Source organism: Meleagris gallopavo, chromosome 2 (genome assembly GCF_000146605.3).
Source record: "Meleagris gallopavo isolate NT-WF06-2002-E0010 breed Aviagen turkey brand Nicholas breeding stock chromosome 2, Turkey_5.1, whole genome shotgun sequence".
Lineage (NCBI taxonomy): Eukaryota > Metazoa > Chordata > Aves > Galliformes > Phasianidae > Meleagris > Meleagris gallopavo.
The window spans coordinates 8,530,402-8,552,239 of NC_015012.2; the positions used below are offsets into that span (position 1 = coordinate 8,530,402).

General features: G+C 43.6%; 1 protein-coding gene across 3 annotated transcripts in view; it reads right to left on the reverse strand.

Annotated features, from left to right (window-relative positions):
* Positions 1–211: 211 nt before the first annotated feature.
* The window catches only part of ALK (ALK receptor tyrosine kinase), a 751,299-nt gene continuing 729,672 nt past the window's right edge, over positions 212–21,838 (reverse strand). For all 3 annotated transcript variants that reach the window (XM_031552309.1, XM_010706516.3, XM_031552310.1), the window contains 13 exons: positions 21,449–21,601; positions 20,124–20,222; positions 18,185–18,371; positions 16,516–16,606; positions 15,559–15,623; positions 14,812–14,941; positions 10,474–10,571; positions 8,974–9,066; positions 7,176–7,277; positions 6,155–6,289; positions 5,499–5,589; positions 2,192–4,249; positions 212–1,005 (listed from right to left, as the gene is read on the reverse strand). In XM_031552309.1, the coding sequence (XP_031408169.1) occupies positions 3,545–4,249; positions 5,499–5,589; positions 6,155–6,289; positions 7,176–7,277; positions 8,974–9,066; positions 10,474–10,571; positions 14,812–14,941; positions 15,559–15,623; positions 16,516–16,606; positions 18,185–18,371; positions 20,124–20,222; positions 21,449–21,601 (1,949 nt within the window). In that variant the 3' untranslated portion in view covers positions 212–1,005; positions 2,192–3,544. The remainder of the gene's footprint in view (positions 1,006–2,191; positions 4,250–5,498; positions 5,590–6,154; positions 6,290–7,175; positions 7,278–8,973; positions 9,067–10,473; positions 10,572–14,811; positions 14,942–15,558; positions 15,624–16,515; positions 16,607–18,184; positions 18,372–20,123; positions 20,223–21,448; positions 21,602–21,838) is intronic.

Consider the following 21,838-nt stretch of genomic DNA (forward strand, 5'->3'; position numbering starts at 1 on the left):
GTCTATTAGTAAAATGAAAGCCTGGTGAATAGTACAGCAGAGAGAAGCTTCCTGAGATCTATACAGCACATACATCCTCTTATTTCTATTCCTATTACACAGGCAGGTACAGTGTGAAACAGCAGCTATGGAATACCACATGAAAGTTCTGATGTCTCCTAGCTCTGTCATTGAGGGTTGTGCAGTCACTACAGAACCCAGCACACAGGAAGCCAGTTACAGCCATTTTATTGGTCTTCATGCCTTTTGGTTCACTACACTTGTTTACAATACAAAGACACTATTCAATACAAAATACTCAATTGACCATATATTAGCATTCTTCTTCATAGTATCCCTGAAGTGCACAGGCCCTTCCTTTATAAACAATGTTGCATAAACTGCTGTACAGGAGACAGACATTCCTCTAATGAAGCTCTGTTACTAAAAGAAGCCAGATGCAGACAGTTCAGACAGTTCTCATGACAGGTTTAACTTTGGGACAGACACTTTGTGATGTCTTTGCAGCTGTGAAAGACAGTTCTATGCTATACCCACCTCAAGGTTCTTGTCACCAAGCAGACAGGCTCAGTAAGAGGAGCAAACGTGCACAGTTCAATCCTTCATGGCCTAGCAGAGACCTCTCACCTGGCGTGAGCATGCTGGTCCTAAGAACCCTCCGCATACCCTCTCCCACCACCGCTCCATCCTCTACCCCTCTGAAAGTGGAACCTGAAAGTGGAACCACCCCAATGCCTTGCTTCGTTTCCAGGCATGATGGAGAAACAAGGGTCAGTAGCAAAACCAAAGATGGAAATACAACAAGAAAGGCAGATAAGCAGCCCAATCTACTTGACCTTCAGCAGCTTACAAATCAGCACTGGATCAGAAAACCTACCTAATGTCTATAGGACACCGATAACAGCCACAGGGAAATAGGTGCTTTTCAGAGCGTGAGAGTGGTGACGCAGGGCTTTCCCATTCATGCTGTACATCCTGGAGATCGTACTGCTTCCTGCTTTTCCACTGCAGAGCAGGAAAAACACATAAGACAGGAATGTAGATGTTGCCAATGAAGAAGAGAAACAGTCTGAAAGCAAGTTGTTCCACAATGCAAATTTTTGAAGTATCTAGCTCAAAAAAATTATACTAATGTTAAAAGAAAAAAAGGAAAAAGTGATGACAAAAACTTGCAAGAGATTTAGAGTAAGTTCAGCTTTTTCTCCTCTGACACTCTTGTCACTCAAGTCTTGTGTGGAGGGGCCTGATAAAGGATCTGGCATTTACATGCTCTTTGGTCAGGTAAGCTCACAGTGGCCTAAGCCCCTTCTGGGACTTCAGATCTGGACAGGTGCATCTCTCCTGACAGGTTAAAAATTTGCAGTTCCTAACTGGACAATAACTGGATTAAATGTTTCTGCTAATGGTGTACACATAAAAGAAATTTGTTGGAATGGAACTGGTAGAAACCAGAACATAGACAATAACACTGACTACTACTTGTTGTGTCAAAAATGCTAAAGTAAATGCTATTAAAGACCTTCTTGTACAGAAGGTAAGACATCAGCTCATCACAACTATGATAAGTAATTACTCGGCTCTTTAGACACACACACAGTCTCTATATTAATCATACCTCTAAAATACCATCTGCTAATTTTACATCAAAGTACTCAGCCAAGTTTCTGGAGTTGTCCTGGACTGCCCATAGAAAAAGCCTCTTCATTCCTTTCCCCAGCTCCACATAAACTCCTGCAAGTAATTCTTTACCCAAGGCGCAACTGCAGGAGAAGTGCAGCTCTCAGAGGCAGGTGAAGTAGGACTTGGGTGGCTCCCGTCACAGCCCCAGCTAATCAGAGGTGGGACAGTAATCAGTATTGCTTAGGTGGGAATCATTACTTCCTTGACAGAGGAAATCAATTATTAAGGAACGCTTTTTACATTAAAATAAGCCCAAACGAGTGCAGCTGCTGCCTACTTTACAACTTCTTTGGTCTTGTGTATTCTTTTATAATGCTCATCAGCACACAGGGCAGGCTTGTTGACACATAAGAGAGCAAAACAGCCTGTCTGCTCCTATGCAAAGATGAGCTAAAGAAAACAATGAGGAGCTTCAACCCATTCAAAAATCAGAAAGCAAGAACATTTAAATTAAGATTGCTCTTACACATGAATAATACCATTTCCTTAGGCAGACAGGAAGCTGACTTACCTTGGTGTTTGGAGCCAGGGCCAGATTCTGGATCACCTCACTGAAATGGAATTTCTTGGACCGAAGAACACCTCCATCATCCTTTGCTGATGCTTTAGGAGGCTCCTTTCTATGGAGATAGGCACCCCCTTTTCAGACTGCACTGATGCTAAAACAGCTCCTTACAACCATAAGTTGAAGTTACTAACGCATATCTTTACACGTGAATAATTGCCTACGTCTATGGTTTGACAATACACTTACTGGAATATTTGTCATGCACAGGGTGTACAAAATGAGTCAATGCAGTGCTTGTTTTTAAACCACTATCATACACGTTTTGTTAAAGAAACAAGGGCTCTCGGCCCTTCAATTACAGACAGTATCTGGTATCTAGATTGTGGCACGATGTCATCTTCTGCCTTTATCTTGTTCTTGCTTGTACAGGGTATGTTGAAGGTTACTTTAAACCTTTGAGCTACACAGGTGGCAGTCCATCTTCAGGGCACAGTTAAAAGTTTCTCTCATAACCACGGTCCTTTAAAGCTTCACTTTGGTTGCACTTGACACGCACAAGTTTGTGATGAAGGACATTCATTTGTAGAACAGAAGGAATTTTATGGGTTTTACTCCGTTTCAGTATTCAAGCACAGGAGAAAAAACGAACAACAAAAAACACAGAGAAAAACAACACCCCTGCTCCAAGCCAGAACCCATCCTCTGTGCTTCCTGCTGTCTCTTGCAAGTGATGTAATCTGACCAGTCTTCCTATTGCCCTGCCAGTGACACCATAACCGCTGTGCATTCAAGGACTTTCAAAGACAAGACTGTAGCTGGAACACAACTTGGGAACGTACCATTGCATCACCATTCAAAGTTGTCGTCTCCTTTTTCAGTTTGGACAAAGGACGCTTTCCCCAAACCTGCTCTGGCCTCTGCCAGTTGTAGGTGCTCTCCAAGTGTTCCTCAGTAACCACAAGTTTGGCACAGAAAATCCCAGACGTGAAACACCCAAGGCAGCGAGCCGTGGCTTTACGCTTAAGCAGAGAACGCAGAACTGAGAAAAGCTCACAGGAAGGGCATGACAACAACCATGCAGATGAGTTAATGCAACAGGAAGCTGGGCCTTGCAGTTAACATTTGTTTCCTGTACCCTCCCTCCCTCCTCCTTGTTTATTTTACTGTACTGGGGCTCTGGTGATTTGAAGCCTCTTGGATTATTTGAAATTACAGGTTCGAAGGTGGCACTTCTAGAGCAAGTTGGCACAAATAGAAGGTAATGCCTCACATCACTTGCTCGTGGTGTACTGGGTAACAGGATATTTCTTCAAGGCTTGGGACTACAGGGGGGAAAGTCAAGAAGGTAGAGGGCTCTCAGGGCCCCTGCTGGGATATGTGGCTCTTGTTTCTAAGGGTGGGGTCCTCATAACTGCTAGCACAAGGTGGCGTGGAGGCTTCCAAAGGCAAGCCCTGCTGTTGGTATCCATAGTTGACATTCCCACAGGGGAAGTGACGGAGCCTAAAGAGAGGCACTTCTTTAACACTTGCTGTTAGGGAAGATGGCTCTAATAGCAGGGAGGAGCCTGGTAGCCTGCCAGTCACTATGTTGGGCCCCACAGTACAGTTTCCTTCGTGTCCTAAGTTCTCCCTCTCAGGCATCTCTTTCTCCAGCAGAGGTTTGTTTTTGCTGGCCTGCTTCTCGGCAAACCAGGAACCATAGGTTGGATTCCAGAGGTTGGTAGGCTTGTTTCTGGAGCCCCGGCCTTTGTGCAGCTCAGAAGGGGGGTTGGACTGGGCATAGGCCATGTTGATATGTCCCCCACCTGAGGCTGCCTGCACCTTCCCAGGGACTGATGACTCCAAGGATCCTGCTTTCCCTAGAGCTTTTCCTGCAGTGATGGCTGATGGCAGGGGTGGTGGAGATGGCAGGGTTTGCTTGTCATCCTTTCTGTCTTGGTGCGAGGAAACCAAGAGAGGAGGAATTCCTTCTGGATCTTCTGGGCGTATCGCTACCTTCTCTTCCTCTTCAACTGATGGGCCATATTCTACTGGCAAAGCAGTGTTGATGACATCTGGGTCCTGCAGGAGAGAAGAATGAGAATTTCTCCAAGTCTGCTGCCATAATGCACACTTAATACTCAACTAGAAAACTGAGATATCTGACCATGGTCATACTGTGATCAGAAAGCATCTTTCCCATCAACTAGAGACCATATCCCGCATGTAAAGGATGCTGACAAAATATGGTTGCCATGAGAGGCAATGAGATATCCATAAATCTGAACTCTCAGAAAAAAAAAAAAAACCAACAAAAAAACAACCCTAAAACTTCACAGAGAAGAGTAGAGAGCATAAAAACAATAAAAAACATTTTTTTTTTTTATGTCCAGCCAAATTTCCTGTGGGAATGTTGTCTTGCAAGCTGTATCATTTCAAAGTTCATAACGTTCTCAGATAATATTGAGAAAGTTCCAGTCATGAAAGTATTGCTTCCACTTAACAGGGGAGGAGTGGGAAGGCATATAGAAGGCAATAATGGCAGACTACTCAAAGCTCAAATCCACAGAGAGAGAGGTTTTGAACTATTTAAGCAATTTTGAAAATTAAAAGGAGAGAAATGTGGTGTTCTAGGCAACTCTACTACCAGACACCAAGGCAATCTACAGATAACAGAACACAATGCTTTCCAATCCCAGGATCCGAACTCTCATGAAAAACTGATCAAGACTACCAGATATTGAGGGAAAGAAAGCTGTCTGAGGCAAATAATTGCATACACCGAGGCAGGCAGCAAAACATTTTCCAAACTACTCTACTCCTTATGAACTACAAATGGTGGTTAAAACAAAAATTGGAAAGCTCAGATTTCAGGATGGAAAACCAGACATACCCTTTTTCTCTGCTGCCTAGTCACGGAATCCCGCTCTTAATGGCAGCCCCTACCTGCCTTCTCCAATGCAGTAAGAGTCAAAAAATTGCCCACAGCTGCCCACTTGAAAAAGGTGCTCCAAGCCAGGACCATTTCTGCTCAGTGTTGACCATGTCTTGAGAGTAAACACTGGGACAAAGCAGCTGACATGAAGCCTGTGAAAAACGTGCAGATGCTGGCCTATCTTTCACTTGTTAGTCATCTGTGTCTTCATAAGTGTAAGCAGAGCTATTTGGTCTGCTATTTCTAGAGCTGTGCAAGCCTATGGCATCAGTCCCTCTGGACTGCTGACTGCAGAAATGCAGTGCCACCTCCTCATCTCACACTCTGGCTTGCCAAACTGCTCATCAACTAGAAACATCCTCACCCATCTTACGGGAGATGAATGAACACAGATACCTGAGTGCAGTACTCGATCCTCTCCAAGATTATGGCAAAGTTTGGCCTGTCTTCTGGCTGGTGCTGCCAGCACTGGGTCATAATGCGGTATCTGAAAGAGCAGAACAAGAAATCTCTTAAGTGGTAGATTGTGTTAGTATGTAAACAGCAAGCCACTGCAGCCTACAAACCATAAGCACGCATTGCTACTCTTCTAAGAAATACAGGGGGTTCTGACATCAGGGTGAGACAACTGATATACTGGTAACTACAGAAACGTGGCTGCCAGTAGAGTGAAATCTGCACCCATCAGAAAAATAACTCGTCCACCTGAAATCCCTTGGGGAATTCATTAAAGGCAGGGTAGGGGAACAGATAATAGAACCCATTTTTTCCTACCTGTGACCAAGCTTACACACTTGCAGTTTCACAGCTATTCTAAGACAGAATTAGTGCACCAGCTTTGACCAAACAAGCAGTGGCCTGTACTTTTTCCGATGCCTAAATTCTTCCACAAAGACGACAGAAAAATTAACTGCTAGAGAAGTCACTGGCACTGAACTTCAGTGAGGCAGATCAACTACAATCAATCTAAAAAGTCATTAGCTTTTAAGTAGAGAACAGCATTCAAAACAGAAACCTGTTTGCATGAATATATCAAAGTTAGAATCTCATACACAGGGCCAGGGCAATTTTTAGGTGGATCCATCCTTCCTCCGTTGGTTACAAATTCCAAAACCTCCTGGTTACTTTTGCTAGGGTAAGGCATGTATCCCAATGAGAATATCTCCCACAGCAATACGCCAAAGGACCTGAATAGAGAAGAGATCAAAGTGAAGGATACAGGAATGACTACCATCGTCACTGAGGGGGAACATCTGCGACAGGAACCCCCTCCAGAGCATTCATCTGTCTGGCTGCTTGGAAATCACCATCTTGAGTGAAACTGCATAAGAGCTATAAGCAGCAATGGAAACTCAGGCACCATCTCAGCTCTATCAGAGAGGGTGCCTTTATCCTCTTCTCTGTGTGGGCTTGCTAAGGAGCTGTGCCCTGACCAGCAGCCCCTTCCCCTCCAGGCACAGCCTGGGCTCCCACCTCCCTACAGCCCCAGCAACCTTCCTCCTTCACCCTTGGCTTCGTCTCAGCACTACAGCAGGCGAGGTGAGGCCAAGATGCATTATAAGCAGCAGAAGTAACTACACCAGGGACTCGATTCTTCTGGACGAGCCCTCTGCTTTCAGTTCACAAGTTCACTCAATTTCTTTCCTCCTCTGGCTGCTGGAAATTCAAGAGCTCATGGTGCCACTAGGACAGGAGGAACGTGAAAGCTGCTGAATGTTACACCCTTCTCCCTAACTGGCAGGATGGATCCTGTCTACAGTCCCTTATTACATGTTGACTGCTTTCATTAGTTTGGAGCTAATGCATTCCTCCCTATAGCAAAAAAGCAGCACATCCAACTGCCTCAATCTGCCTTCCCTGCCTGCTTGCTGCCCCAGCAGCACCTGCCTTTGCTGACTGCCTGTTCCCTCATGTCCTACAGGATTTCTGCCTCTGAAGGACCTTGCTTGACTAAGGGGGAAATGAACAAGAACACTTTTTTTTTCTTTTACAAAACATTCACACTTCACCCAATGGATTACAACAGACAGACACATGCACGTACACGCAGATGGAGCAGTAAGGGAAGCTCACCATGTGTCTGTTTTTGATGTAAATATCCCTTCCATGAAAGCCTCAGGAGGCATCCATTTGACAGGCAGCATTGCACACCCTCCCTTCCGATAGTAGCTGGCTCTGCAGAGAACAAGCAAAACAGCCAGGAATTCAAAAAATGTTCTAAACTCAGAGTTTTTATAACAAGGAATATTAAAATTATCATCTGAGGGAGGGATTAACTTAGGGAAAAGAGCATGCTAGAGAAAATGCTGAAGAGACCTGTTTCTTCTCACAAAAATGATGGCAATGGGCCACGTAAGGACTGCTCTGCAATCTCCCTCACCTTAGGCCTGATCCAATGAAACTGAGTTATTCTTATTTGTGTGCATACTTGAGTATCTTTCCTCCTGCGCTTTTCAGTCCCAGCAAGACTTGCACATCATCTCACAGGTGGTGGCCTCAAGCATCCCCAGCTACTGTAAACAAAGCCTGTCCCAAATGTACCCAGTCTAAAGCACTGCAAGAGGGATCCAAAACCCTTAGTAGAACCTAAGAGCAGCAAGGAGGATGGTCAGACATTATAGCTGGGGTAGTAGATAGAAAAGTCACCTCCTATGCTCCAGAGACAAGAAGTATAACAGTCTTTATGCTGTTTTTGTTTAAACTAAAAGCTAGAATCCCCAAATCCTGTGCTGGCAGCTACAGTATGTATCTCATGCAAGCCAATATTAATGTTCGTAACTAAACAGCCTGAGCACACAAAGCATACTACTAGACACTGAAACATGTGCAAACTTCAAAGACACCTCTGAAAACTCAGCACCAAAGCATTCATCTTGGCAGCTGGTTCAACTGATGGTGATGAGTGTGACAGATGTTACTTTGTCCCAGCAGAGTCCTATCTGACAGTGGGGCAGAGCAGGGGCTCTTTGTGAAAAGGGAGATGGGGGGGAAAAAAAAAAAAAAAAAAAGCAGTTCTGATATGCTTGTGTTTTTTTGAAAGTAACACTCTGTTCACATCACCTCAGGCTGTGATACGGCAGGCCTCAAGTTAAGCAGAACCAGGCCCGGCTTAGTAATTGCACAGAAGAATCCCCAACCAGGAAAAAAAGAAGCTGAGACTCTGGAATAAAGAGTGCGGATGACTGACTACAAGGCTTTCCTTCCTTTGAGTCGGAGGCAAATCAATTCCTCAGCACAGCAGGACACGGTGCTGTGCTTCTGCGGGTGCTGTTTAGAAGATGAGATCTCAAACTGCTGCCCTGACTGCTTGTGGTCATTAAAGGCTTCCTGACACTTTCTTGCAAGAATAGAGTAGTTAACTCTGTGTCCTGACTGAATTCCAGTTTCGGTGATTGCATTTTCCTAACTTTCCTCTGCACTCCTCCTCCTTTACCTGCAGTAAATTGAGGAGATGTATTGATGACACCAAGCCAAATGGGCAGGGGTAGTATCAAGCAGAAAGATTAAATGCAGAAACGTTGGGAGCCACAAAACAGAAGGGCACATCAGTGCCATTCAGTGAGACAGCAGAAAGGCAAGAAATTGTGGATAGAATACAAGAGGGAGGAAAAATGCCTTCCATGGCCATCAGACTTCATTACTCAGAAATAGACTCTCGGGGAGTGGTAAAAGTCTCCAAAGCACACCTAAAGCATAGGGGAAGGCAAAAACCAACAAAAACATTAGGGGGGATTCATTGGGGTTGGATGTCTCCACTTTTGCCTTGCTAGAGTTACACAGAGCAGCACATGAGCTTGCTGTCCTTCGGAGACGCTTCTTCCTCATTTTTGTGAGCTTCTGCTTGTGGATAACCTGGCTTTAGATCTGCTACCTGTATATATCCCGGGCCATGCCAAAGTCTCCAATTTTAGCCACTCTTCCAGGTCCTCGACAGGTAAGGAGGCAGTTCCTAGCAGCAATATCCCTACAAAAAAAGGCAAGAAAAGCAAGAGAGAGAGAAGAAAATCATTCCATGGTTTTGCAAAGCAAAAAGAAAACAAAGAATAGTACCTATTTTCCTGAAGTGCAGGGAACTCCCACCACCCAGAAGATCAGTTTCACAGGTAACTAGTGATGTCCCACATTTCAACGTATTCCAATAGCAGGAAAAGTTCTTCTCTTAAAAAATTTCCTCCTAAAGCTTCATTTAACATCTCTTAGACAGGATGGCCTCCAGCAAGCCTCTTGTCACCCAGGAGCTATTAATTTTTCTAGGGAGTTGCAAGCAATGAGGTTGATTTCAGCAATGTATCAGTGCTAGCATCAAGCTGTCTGGGGAATGACCCATTGATCTGTTCCTAGCATGCTTGTTCAAATGTTGTCCAACAGGTATTGAACTGTCAGAGACAGGAAGAACAACAACATGCAAAAGAGCCTGAATCTGTGGACGCAGGTAAAGCTCCATCTCTGCTGAGCTGAAATAAACCCTGAGACCAAAATAATATAGTTGCACCCCTCGTGAGTAATTCAGAAAAGTGAACTGCAATCAGGCTACAACAGCTTCACGCAGCTCTTTGCAAAGCCACATGCTAGCACTGGGCTCGTCTATTGTAGGCAGAGTGGCTATGCACATTCATCATGAACAACAGCAGTGCAGGATTAGTGGGAGCCAAAGAACAACTGCTGACATCTCTGCTTCCCTCGATACTTGCTGTTGTTAAGACTTGGAAGGAATACAAATGTGGTCACTCCAGATCATGTTAAATGCTATGACATTCATTTACAATTTTCTAAAGTTAAGGTTGTAAAAAATTAATAGAAAATGCTAAGGAAGCTGTAAGACGTGGGAAAACACACTGACTTCTGCCCTATGTTCTCTGCCTTCCCAATGCCCTCCCCCCTCTATATTCTCCAGGGTGTTTGCATGGCTATATGCAATGCTATAGGCAGAATTTTGGATGCTTCTCAAAAACCCTTTTCTGCAGAAGCAGGTAGCAATAGTCACTAAGGTGCTGTACTTCTAGCTGTACTTGTACTTTGAGAGGGAGAAGAGTTCCAGAGTGAGCAGGAAGACACTAAGCCCAATTCTCAGTGGGGAGGAGCTTTGAAGACATCTGTCACACGATTGGGTACACAGCAAAGGGAAACAAACTGGCTGCAAAAGCACTGAAAAAAAGAGCTTAGGATCTTTGATAAAGCCACAGACCTCTGCAATTTGATCAACAGCAGCATTTCTGTCAATTGCTTCTGTTATTCTGGTTTTATCTACCTTGTTCAAAGCTATCCAGCCACTAGAGTGCAGCAGGACATAAACATATCAAACAAGGGTATTATGAGTCATTCTGGCCTGTATGCAAGTCATCCCCATGCTGACACAGATGCATTCATCTACCTGTGAATGAAGTGATTCTCCTCCAGGTACTGACACCCACAAGCAATGTCATGAGCCACGTGGAGCAAGTCCAGCATGGAGAGGGAGGAAAGCTGATTCTACCAAAAGACAAAAGGAGAACGTGAGTTAAAAGCAAGAACACAGCATGATTCGTGACTGACAGATCACTGGGAACTATCCATCCAGTGATGTAGCTCACACATTGATATCCAGAAGGATTAAAAAGAAAAATTGCACGAGAGATCATATCCATGAACTATGGAAAGCACGTGCAGGAGGACATCATACAAATCCTACAGACAGAATCAGATCTGACTTGCCAGCTCCATCCTGGAATCCCCTGTAAGAATCTTTCACTGTTTTGCATGACACAAATGGATTTCCCCCAGTTCTCGTGGGAGACATTTCTGAATTTTTAGTATATTTTTATTTGAGGAGATACATAGCCTGGAGACCTGATGCTCCATCAATTACTTTATATTATTTCTTGCTCTTCTCTGCAGTCACCTTGAACAATGAGAATGACATTTTGTGTAATGGCATGAGTCACATTTGCTCTTTTCCTCCTCCACATCTGTGTGGGTTTTATTTTGCCCCTCAGAACACTGACACAGGTTTGCTTAGCCAATGGCTACAGAAGATGAGAGCTGCCAACTCCTTTCTTCAGTCCCTCTGATGAAGTCTACAGCCTTAGCCAGCAGAAGCCAGATGCCTTTGTGAAAAAGGTAGGCTGAGCAACAGCTCCTGCTTGTGGGCCTCTGAGACCAAAATGAGGTGTGAATTAGTGATCCTGCACTAGTCCTGCAGGAGAGGAGGAAATTACTTCTGCTGATGACAGGGCTGATGACAAACAACTAGGTGGCAGTGATTGCTTATTCCACAGCAGCCATTTGCTGGGTAAGCGTTTATCTGTGGCCTTAACTATTTGACTAAGCAATCCTATCCCACTCTCCAGTTCTCCCTGCTGACACCTACCCACCTGCCCAGTGCCCAAAAAGCACACCTGTGCATGGGTTTTTCTCTCAGGGCACACCAACCAGCACAGTCTCCAGTGATGGGAACTGCTGCCTGTGCCAACCTGTCTGTTGCAATGAAACACTGCCCAGACTGATGTGATGCTGTCAGCCTTATCACTGGCTCTAAAGCACCATTGAGTGGGACTGAAAATAAGTTTGTGATTTGCTGCCAGTAAATATTAGACACTGTCTAAACCTAAACAAGCCCTCATGTCTCCTTAAGAGGTTAGGAAAGCCCTAGCCTCCATATTTGACTAATGCAATGATGGAAATATACTGTGTGAACAAAGCCTATTTTTTCAATGTGGTGTTATAAAACAAAATCATTTGTGACTATCTACCATCTGCCTGTATTTTATTTACTCACTACATTGCATATATATTTAATTCATTTTTTAAAAGCCTTGATTGAGTCTCCCCTCTGAACCTTTTGTTTTGTGGAGTAACCATTTCCTAAAGGCATTAAAATCTTTCCTCCTGCCTCCAACAACATTTGTGGGCAAGGGGAATTCATCTTTTTCATCTCTCCAAGTTAAAGTGACTCAGCAGCTACGAGACAACAAGACAGCTACAGTAACAGGATGCAGTTGCCCCTTTTCCCCACATTTCAGGGCACAATCAATGGGAATTTAATATTTCAGACTATCCATTCTCTTCACTTTTGAGCAAGGCTCAAAATCTTGTTGTGAGAACTGAGTAAAAAGCCCCGTTCTTTACTGTGCAATTGACTCCAGACCTGAGCTATAGTGCAAGTCAGTACAATGAAGCCACAACAAGCTAAATTGAACAACACAGCTTTTCTCCCTCCACCCAACCCTCCTTCCCCCCCCTCCTCCCCACTCCTTGGATGAATTTCTTCCACCTTTTATTTGGCTAAATACAATCCTAAAACAGATGTGACTGCCCAGCCAAGGACACTTTAGCCATGCAATTTGTTTGAGAAATGGATGGCTTGGATTCATTTTGCAGGGGAAGGAGCCTTGAGACTCTAAAGAATTCACTTCACAGCTGTTCACAGCTTCTGCTCCCCAGATGAATGAACAATGCCAGCTGCCAAGCACCACTGCTCGGAGCAGCAGGCTGCCAGAAGCACTAATGTGACACCTCCCTGGGTGAGGCTGGAGCTTGCTAAAGGGGAATGAAACTCTGTGTATTGTTCAGTGTAATCACTGCTCTGTGTAACAGGTTGCAGAATGCACAGGGAAAAGTAAAAGAAAGTAAAGAGCTGGAAAATACAAAACTGACTAAAGGAAGGAGAAATGGTAAGAGTAATGCACAGATAAAGCTCAGTAAGCACTGCACCTTTGCTACTGAATTAGTCAGCTGGGTCTTGTGTGTTCAGTTAATTCCTGTTGGAAGCAAAACTGATTGAAACCTGTTGACTGCACTGTTCTCCCTTTCCCTCCCTTCCTCCTTTTCCAGGAAACTAGAATCACAGTTTCCTGTGCCTACTCTCTGCCTGTCCTGAATCAGCAAAAGGAAGAACAAAGGAGCTCAGGACTCATTCAGATTAGAGTACAGATACAACCAGCAGTACAGAGCCACACTCAAACGTGATACGTGTGGTGTATGTACATGGGTACTGTCACTTCAAGTACGTGCAGAAGGTAAACACACCTTCACAGCTGGATACCATACATCATAGAGAACAACACCCTGCACATAGCCCATCTCTCATCAGTGAGTCTCCTAGCCTGCCTGTTTTTGAGTCAGCAGAGAAGCACGTGTACCACAGGTGATTTCTCAGCACTCAGAGTTGCTCAGGAGCTGCCTGGGCAGCCAGACAGTGAATTACCCTGTCATTCACTCCAGGTCAATCTCAGATAACCTCAAAGAGATTGAGAAAGACAAGACGAAAAGAGGAAAGGAAGGAGAGACAGAAGAAAGAAATAGCAAGGACACAGTGTATGCTGCTGCCTAGAGCAAGTCCTCTGTCTCTTCTGACATTAGCTTTCACAGGTACAGCACAGAGCTACCACTCACAGAAATGAAAGCCCTGACAGGCAGGGAGGAACTCATGGCTGGAGTAGGTATGGACAGAAAGAAACCCCTCAGATGCAAAGGCTACCATGACTACATCCTATAATGAACCTAGAGGTTCATTTTACTACAAGTAGGTCAAAATTCCTGCTGCTCAGGACTAATGGTCCTCGTGCTTCCTCACAAGACCTTGATCATTGCTGAGTTGGCTTCTTTTAAGAGCAAAAACGAGGATTCCATTACAAAGCAATGGATGCCTTTGCCCTACATCTGTTTCACCTGCCACTTTATACATATAGCACATTCTGTCCTGGCACTTTTGAAAAACACATCTACCATTGGCCCATGCCATTTCAATCTGCACCAGCTGAAAGCAGAATCCACATTGCAATACACGAATTTCCCCATTCACCTGCCACCAAGTCCATCTGCACGACCTGAGAAGAGAACCTCTAAGTGCTACAGAAACCCAGCCTCTCTTTATAAAGACTGCTTGCTCAGACTCAGACTTCTAGCACCTTGAATTTTTGTGCGTCTAACTTTTCTTTTACCCAGGCAGAAGTCACTTAACTGCACCCTTTCCAAGACCACAGTGGTTTTGGGCAACACATACCATTTTACATGCCTGAAAACTAGCCTGCGAGGAAAAAATCAAGTTGATCTTTTTCCAGATGCGTCAAGGAAGACTCTTATTTAAATCTGTCAGAGCCAGTGTATGTCTTTTTGTGCTGATAAAGTCAAGCATTTTTTCCTCTGTCAAATAAATGTAGAGACAAAGAGTGAAACTGGGCTCTGGCACTAAACTTCAAGTGGGTGCCTTTCTAATCCAGTCGCTTTGAGCAAACTTTATTCTTCTGAAGTACTGATTCTTCTCCAGAAGTCATAACACATTTCTCACACATTTCTAACAGTCTCCCTTTTCACACTGATGCTGATTTCAGGGAAAAGCTTTAAAACTCTGGACTAGCTATTAATTCAACAGCTCCAGGCTAGATAATCTACTAACCTATGCAAAACTTCCGACAGATATCCACAGAAATGCACTTGATTGACAGTTTAAACATCAGCTTTATCATTACTTGTTCAACATATTTTTGTTTCATTAGATAGGATCTGCAGTGTTATATAGCAAAGTCCATCGATGAGGCTCCTCTGCATAACCACAGCAATATTTATTGCATATACATTTGCATCCTGACCTCAGGAGTAGCTTTCTGGCAACGGAAAGCTCTGACTCTAAAGCGTTGGAAAACGGTAGCTGCATGGATCAGCCCTTCTATGGTTACACATTTGCCCTGTGGCAGCAGCTTACTGAATACAATTCAATTTTCTTTTTTCTTACCGGTCTGGGCCGCGTCTCCCTCAGGAACGATTTCAGGTCACCTCCAGCCATGAGCTCTAGCAAGATGAAACGGGGCAGCGCCTGCAAGCTCACTCCGATACAACGCACAATATTCTGGTGATTGAACTTGCTGTGGAGAGAGAGAGGCTCATAATGGATTAGCTTTGATCCAAAAAAGCACGATTATAGGAAAGAATCAAAATATTTTGCTGTGGGGAATGTGTCTGACTTTTTTTTTTTCTCTTCAGAATAAGTAACTAATCTTAAAGTCAGAGGAACTGGATTAAGCCAAAATACTCCCTTTGCACGGTGCAGAAACAGAAGGTGGAGGTTGGGAAAGAGTGGCTTTTAGCTGCTTTTCAGTTTCCTTATATTCTGTGTCCTCTTCATGCAACAGCAAGACTTGTGGGTCACATGAAGCACAGAATGTCTGTTAAGAGTCTGCTCCTACTTTCTTGTGTCTCAGGGCACAAGTTGGGCTAGGGCAGAGTTGTTCCAAATAACATGCTGACACAGGGATCAGCTTACATAGAGGCATATTCCTCTAGGCCAAGTCTCTAGTACTTATTTCTTCAGGCCTTAATGTGAAGGGGAACTACTTCCTTGGATTCCAGGACGCAGTCTCTGACAAGTGATGTGACAACAGCACTGGGTTAATGACATCTGTTCATTTGGAACTTTTTTGCTTATAGTGCTGTTTTACACAAGTCCTCTTGTTTTACACAAGTTCATCTTATCCATACACACCTAATAATGAGAGCTTCCATGAGGAAGTCCAGCTCGTCTTGCTCTGAACACACTTCAGGCAATGTCTGGAAAAGAAAGAAAGGTTAACAAGGAGAAGACATTTAAACTGACAGATATCCAACATCTGACACAGTGAAAAGCACTAATGTCTGCAGCCATCCCTGTTTCTCTTGAAAGAGCCCTTGTTCTAATAATAGCTAGACCATTAAAAAATGGACTGTGAAGCTTGGTGAGAGATACAGATCAAGACACATAAAAGCCACTATCATCCTCCTCCTGGTAAAGGAAGCACCTCAGAGCACACAGGGAACAGTGCTAATATATGAGACTCCACTGTGTACAGAAGGAAGAATGAGACCTTAGCTCCTGAGCTCACAGACAGTGCAATACCATTACCTCCCATCAGAGCTATTTAAGACTACGCTGCTACATAACCTCTCGAAGAAAACAAGGTAGCCAAGCTGCTGAAGGCCTGAAGAACCCTACCAGACTTCCTTAAGATTTGCCTATGCACTCAGTGCATATTCATCCCATAATGGAGTGGTGAGAACCATGGAAATCGACCTCCTGCCTACAGGCTTTTTGATGTACGTGCCAGCTGCTCTTAGCCACGTGAAGACTTCTGTCCCGCTGACTCAAAGGCTTTGAACAGATTACCACACCAAGGATAGCATGCACAGGATGGACAGAGGGCAGACTTATTTCTCATTCTTGCTGCAGCTTTACGGGAAATGTTTATCTATTTACTGCTAATAAACAATTTCTTTTAAATCTTACAAGCCCATGTGCGACAACCTGTACCACCACTGTGATGAATGGAAGTGCTGCAATAGAACAGCAACCTTTCTACACACATCCTACAGTAATGCTTAATTCATCTCTATTTTTATAACGCATTGGGACTCTTGGGTGAAAAGTGCATGAAACCATCATGATAACTCATACGCTGTCACTTACTTTCACAGCCACCTGCAAGGGAGTGGGGTCGCTGGGGATCCCTGCCACCTGACCTTCATATACCTCACCAAAGGCTCCGTGGCCCAAACCCCTGGACAGACCAGAGAAGACAAGAAGGTTTTACTACAGAGAACATACATTATAACACTGTGGTCACAGCTCACAGAATGGGCTCACAATTTTCATGGCAGTGAAACAGGGAGATCTGGATACTGGCACTGATAACAATGCAGCTCACACTATGCAGCAGACTGAACCTTTGTATAATTGATCCTGGACCTAAAATGTATGTGATTGGTAGAGAAAGCAATCCTCAGAAGTGAGCTGCTCCAGCAAAATCAAACTGCTGGTACTGCAAAGTGTAATGGACAGCATTTTCTACTGCTTTGGTGCCAGTGCTCTAGTGGTGGGTTCTCCAAAGCAGGTCAAAAAAGATGTCTCTAAGCATTGGTGTTTCCACACCACTAATTAATAGTTCCCATGTTTATGCACTCCGGTGGAGAAGATATTGAACAAGAAACTAGGAAGCACAGTGGTTCTCAGAGGACCTAGATTTCAAACTAATGATATTTTCCTTTTTGTTCTGTGACTGTAGGTAAATATCTCAGCAAGGAAATGGTGATAACAGCGTTTTGTAAAGCACTTGGCTCTACGAATTCATGCTGAGAATTGTAACAAGCACTGATTATGAAGCTTATGGCTTTATGTCGAATAAGGAGGATACAGGAAAGAAAAATTAAAATAACCACACACCACATCCTGTCCTGTGTCCTTGTGATACAGATTTTGCACGCCTGCCTATTCAGTCTTTGCTCACTGAGTATTATGCCAACTGGTGCTACCACATGACCCTCTGTCATGCTGTGTACGCTCTTTTTTTTTAAATACTGTTTTTGTATACCACATAGGTGGTATACAATGGTATGGGAGAGATCTCCTAACAACACAGTGAACTCTCTCAGAGAATGAGACTACATCCCAGATCCCAGGACCCTCTTAACAGTGCATGAGTTGCACGTTGGGCAGCATAAGCTTGAGACTCCCAGAGATATTCCTGCATCTCAGTCTGGGTTAAAAGGTGCTCACTTCCACAACAAGCACTTTCCTGGTAGTGCCAAGTCTGACCTCAGAGCTGCACCGAGTGTCTGTTCTCTGTTTTTTGTGGCCAGCGTGCTCTGTTAAGAGCAGTCTCAGCAGTGAAACCACAGTGAGGCCTGTAGTAACACAACCACTTCTTTAATAACATTTTGTAGGTATCGGCTCTGCTGTGCCTGACCAACTTCTTACAGATTACAAGTCTACTGCTCATAATTCACTTTCCTGTTTGAAAGCCCAACATCCCTGCCCCTATCAATTCCCAGCTGCATCCTCTGCTCTCTGCAGCTTGCCACACTTCAGATGTCCTTTCAGAGCCCAAGTAACAAAGGCAGCAGCAGCACAGGATACACTAGAAACTTCTAGATGCAGTCCAGCAAGATACACAGGCAAGGAGGAAATGTGGTAACAATGCATTAAAGCTACAGGGCACTGCAGACTGCATGCACAGCTTTATCAGCATCTATGTCTTCCAAGCTCTCCTGATTCATCTTGGGATTTCTGTATAAAGCTATGTGGTAGTGGAGTGATGCCACATTAATGTGGATCAGGGAGAAGGCAAAGATGAATTTACCGGATGAGGGAGATGTTTTTGCGAGGCACCTCTTTGAGGTCACTAATGGATGTGGTCTTTCCTGCAAAGCAGTAGTTGGGATTGTAGTCTGTCATAATAGTGGAGGTACGCAGCTTGCTCAGCTTATATTCTGGGCTCTGTAACTCCATTTGCATGGCTTGTAGCTCCTGGTGCTTCCGACGATACACTAAATACAGAGAACATGGTAAACCAGTGATGCAGCTTGCCTCTGGGAGACGAGGGCAGCTGTGCAGTATATCTCATTGGAATTAGATGCATGGTCAAATTCCAGTGAATGAAAACAGACAGTGATACTGTCATATTTCTGCACATCAAGTAATTACAGATAGAAAATGGAATCTGAAGTTATCCAGGAACCTCTGACTTATGTACCTTATGAAGAATCCAGTTTGCTCATTAACTGCTTGGAAAAAGCAAAATGAATTTCACTTGCAGAAGTCTCCGATTTCACAAACCTAAGGTTTTTGTTTTGCCCTGTTTAGTTTAGCTGGACTTTCCGATTATGAATCCAGATTTAAACCTGAGGGAGTCTGGCTACAGTCAACTTTCCTAAATCATAGAAAAGTGACTAAGAGTCTGAAATAAATTATTGCATTACATTGTTCCAAACAGACAGACTAAACTTTTACTTCAGAATAAAACATTGTACGTAAAATAAATCTAGTTTGCAAGTCTTCCTGTTTCTAAACAACAGAGTTGGACTAAATTTGAAATCAGCTTATAGTAGTTTTATAGCTCTTGAACCTCTTCACTGGTACCTTTGAAATCTCACTGGAAATCGCACCTTGAAAAAAGACATCCTGTGGATATTCCTTGGAATAGTAATTGATATTGCATGTACTTTTTTCAAAGCAAGATGCCCCATCTTGTACAGATTAAATCAGTATCACCTTTACCTTGATTTCTATGGGAGCTGAACTGGGCCCAAACATTATGACTGTAACAACTACTGCATCCACTCCAACAGATGTTCCTCAGAGGAAGAATTTAAGGCATAAACACTCACTGGCAAAGGCAGATGGATGTAACGACCTATCCACAAGCCCTCCCTGTCCTCCATTTTCCTCCTCATTGCTTTTGCTTTGATCTTTTTAAAATTGCTGCTCTTTGCTGAGATGAAAATGATAGTCTGGTTGGACAGAGAGCGGATTATTCTTCCACACTCTGAGATATAATTAGTAATTTTTAAAGGGGCACTGCCAGGCCAGGAAGCACGTATCTAGGCCCATATGTGTGCAACTGATAATTCCCAAAACTCTTAAAATTGAAACAGCTGTGCAAATCTAATTTACCAGTTGCCATTTGTTACTCTGGGTACGTCACTCCCTCCTCTCAATTCTACACAGTGCGGACAAAGAAAGGTGGCAGAGCTGTGGTTTGAATCACTGGCTGATTTTCCCTGATTCAGATCTGTTCTGCTTGCAACCGAATGCAAGAAAAGCATTGTTTAAAATAAGAAAATGAAAGGGTGAAAAAATACCTTTTTGAATTTCAAATAAAGATGCCAAGAACATCCACACTCTACAAATCAGCAGGCTGTATAATGAGAACTTTGTGAGAATTTCAAGTTTAAATGTCATACATTAAGGAGCTAAATCTGTATACAGGCACACAAATAAAGAGGTCTGCTTTTAGATAGTAAGCACCAGCAGCTCTCACAAAAACAGTGACAGCTCTGTTCTGGCAACTTTACACCACAGCACAAACAATAAGATCTCTTTAAATATGCACTCAGTAACTGAAACTCCTCAAATTGGTCAATGTGGTTAGAAACAACTACAGAAATCCCAAGTTAAAGAGTGTGTGTGGGAAGGTACCATTCATTACAGCAGCAACTAAAAACTGCATCTCCCAGGGTCCGATTATTCTTGGCTCAGATCCAGCCATCACATAAAAATATTTGCAGAGAAACACTCACCTATCATGATTCCTGAAAAAGCCAAAATTAAGGCAGCAACCAATGCTGAGGTCACTACTGACAAAACCAAGGAGAGAGGGAGATGAACTGTTGGCTCAGCTGCAACAGAGACAAGAGGAAAAGGAATTACATTTGACACAATCTTCAGACACTTTTTTTTTTTTGCAGCTAGATTTTTCTGCTCCTCCTTCCACTTACTTATCTGCTGCTCTTATAGCATAGGAGCAACATCTGACCCAATAGATGATCTCAGGATCGATGAACTCAAATATCTCATTGTTTTACTTTCCTCAATTAATACCAAGCCATTAAAACAGATGGTTTGCTATCAAGGAATTAACATGTGCACTCCCTGTATATGAAAACAAGACCATAAAAGCTGGGGGTAGGAGGCTGGGGAGATGGAAAGAACATTAAATAGCCTAGTCTAGAGTGCTGCTATCAATGCCAAATCAGAGCAGAAGGAGGACTGCAATATATCATCTCCTAAACACATCTAGTCCAGGCACACAAAACTGATAACATATGCACTACAAAGTATTCCCTAGCTGCACCCTCGCTTGGATCACAAGCCACTCAATGACCGTCTATTAAGGTTTACTTCACCCTGCAAAATGACCGTGCTTTTACTCACTTTACAGGTGCCTGTGGAAAAAATACAGAACCATTTTTTCATGTCAGTGACAAAGCTGAGAGCAGGATCCCAAAAGCCTGGAGTCACTTGCTATACTGCTGGGCAAGAATATGAAATAAAACCTTGTAATGGATTTCTAAGCATTCGGTTTCTTTAGTAAGGCAAGTATAGGTACTGTCTTTTGATTTCCTCAGAGACCTCTCATGCAGAATTTTTTACAGATCCTGCACATACACCTTGTGTCCAAATCACAGCAATTGCACTCCCCTTCACTTGTACATTGCCTCGGGGTTCTTCAGAGAAATAACCTGGAAACTTAGTAGACAAACTCCTTTTCTGAGAAAACTTTCATGATTTCAAAGCAAAATGTGACCATTATTGTAACCACATCTGCTGCCCTTTGCCTCTTGTGGATAAGATTTGGCTCACAATGCTCAGTGCCCAGTATGTCATTGATATACTATAAAGCAAACCAGAGATGCTGCTCTTTGCACCATACCTCTGCACTGAGATGTGCGTGTTCTAGCAAAATAACTGTACAGCCAATACCAGCAGAAAAGAAGATAGATAACATACAACAGAAGCCATTTTTAAGAGAGACAAGATAAGATTTCCAGATGCTTTACAGTCCAAACAACAGATTTTGACCGTGTGTTTTCTCTGTTACGTTACCAGCCTACCATCTACTTACCTATGCAAGACACACCATCCTCAGCCAAGTCTGTGCCTGGCTCACAAAAGCAAATGACTTTTTGAGTCTCAAGATCAACACGGCACTCGTCCATCTCACAGTGACTGCAGTTAAGGTGCAGCCTAATATCCACCTCTCCATGCCCCTCTGTCACTAGGGAATGGATGAAAGAAGCAATGTTAAATACTGGAAAGATCATTCATATCATTCCCTCGGGCACTGACAGAAAGGGAGGCATTGTGGTCTCAGTTGCTAGCTGTGGCAGAGGCAGCCCCATCTAAGAAACTGTATTCTCTCCACCTTCCATGCTGCTGTCCTTTTCTCACATGGAAAATAATGTCCAGCTACATTAACCAGCTGAAGTGCTCTGGCTCTCAGTAGGCAGTTCAA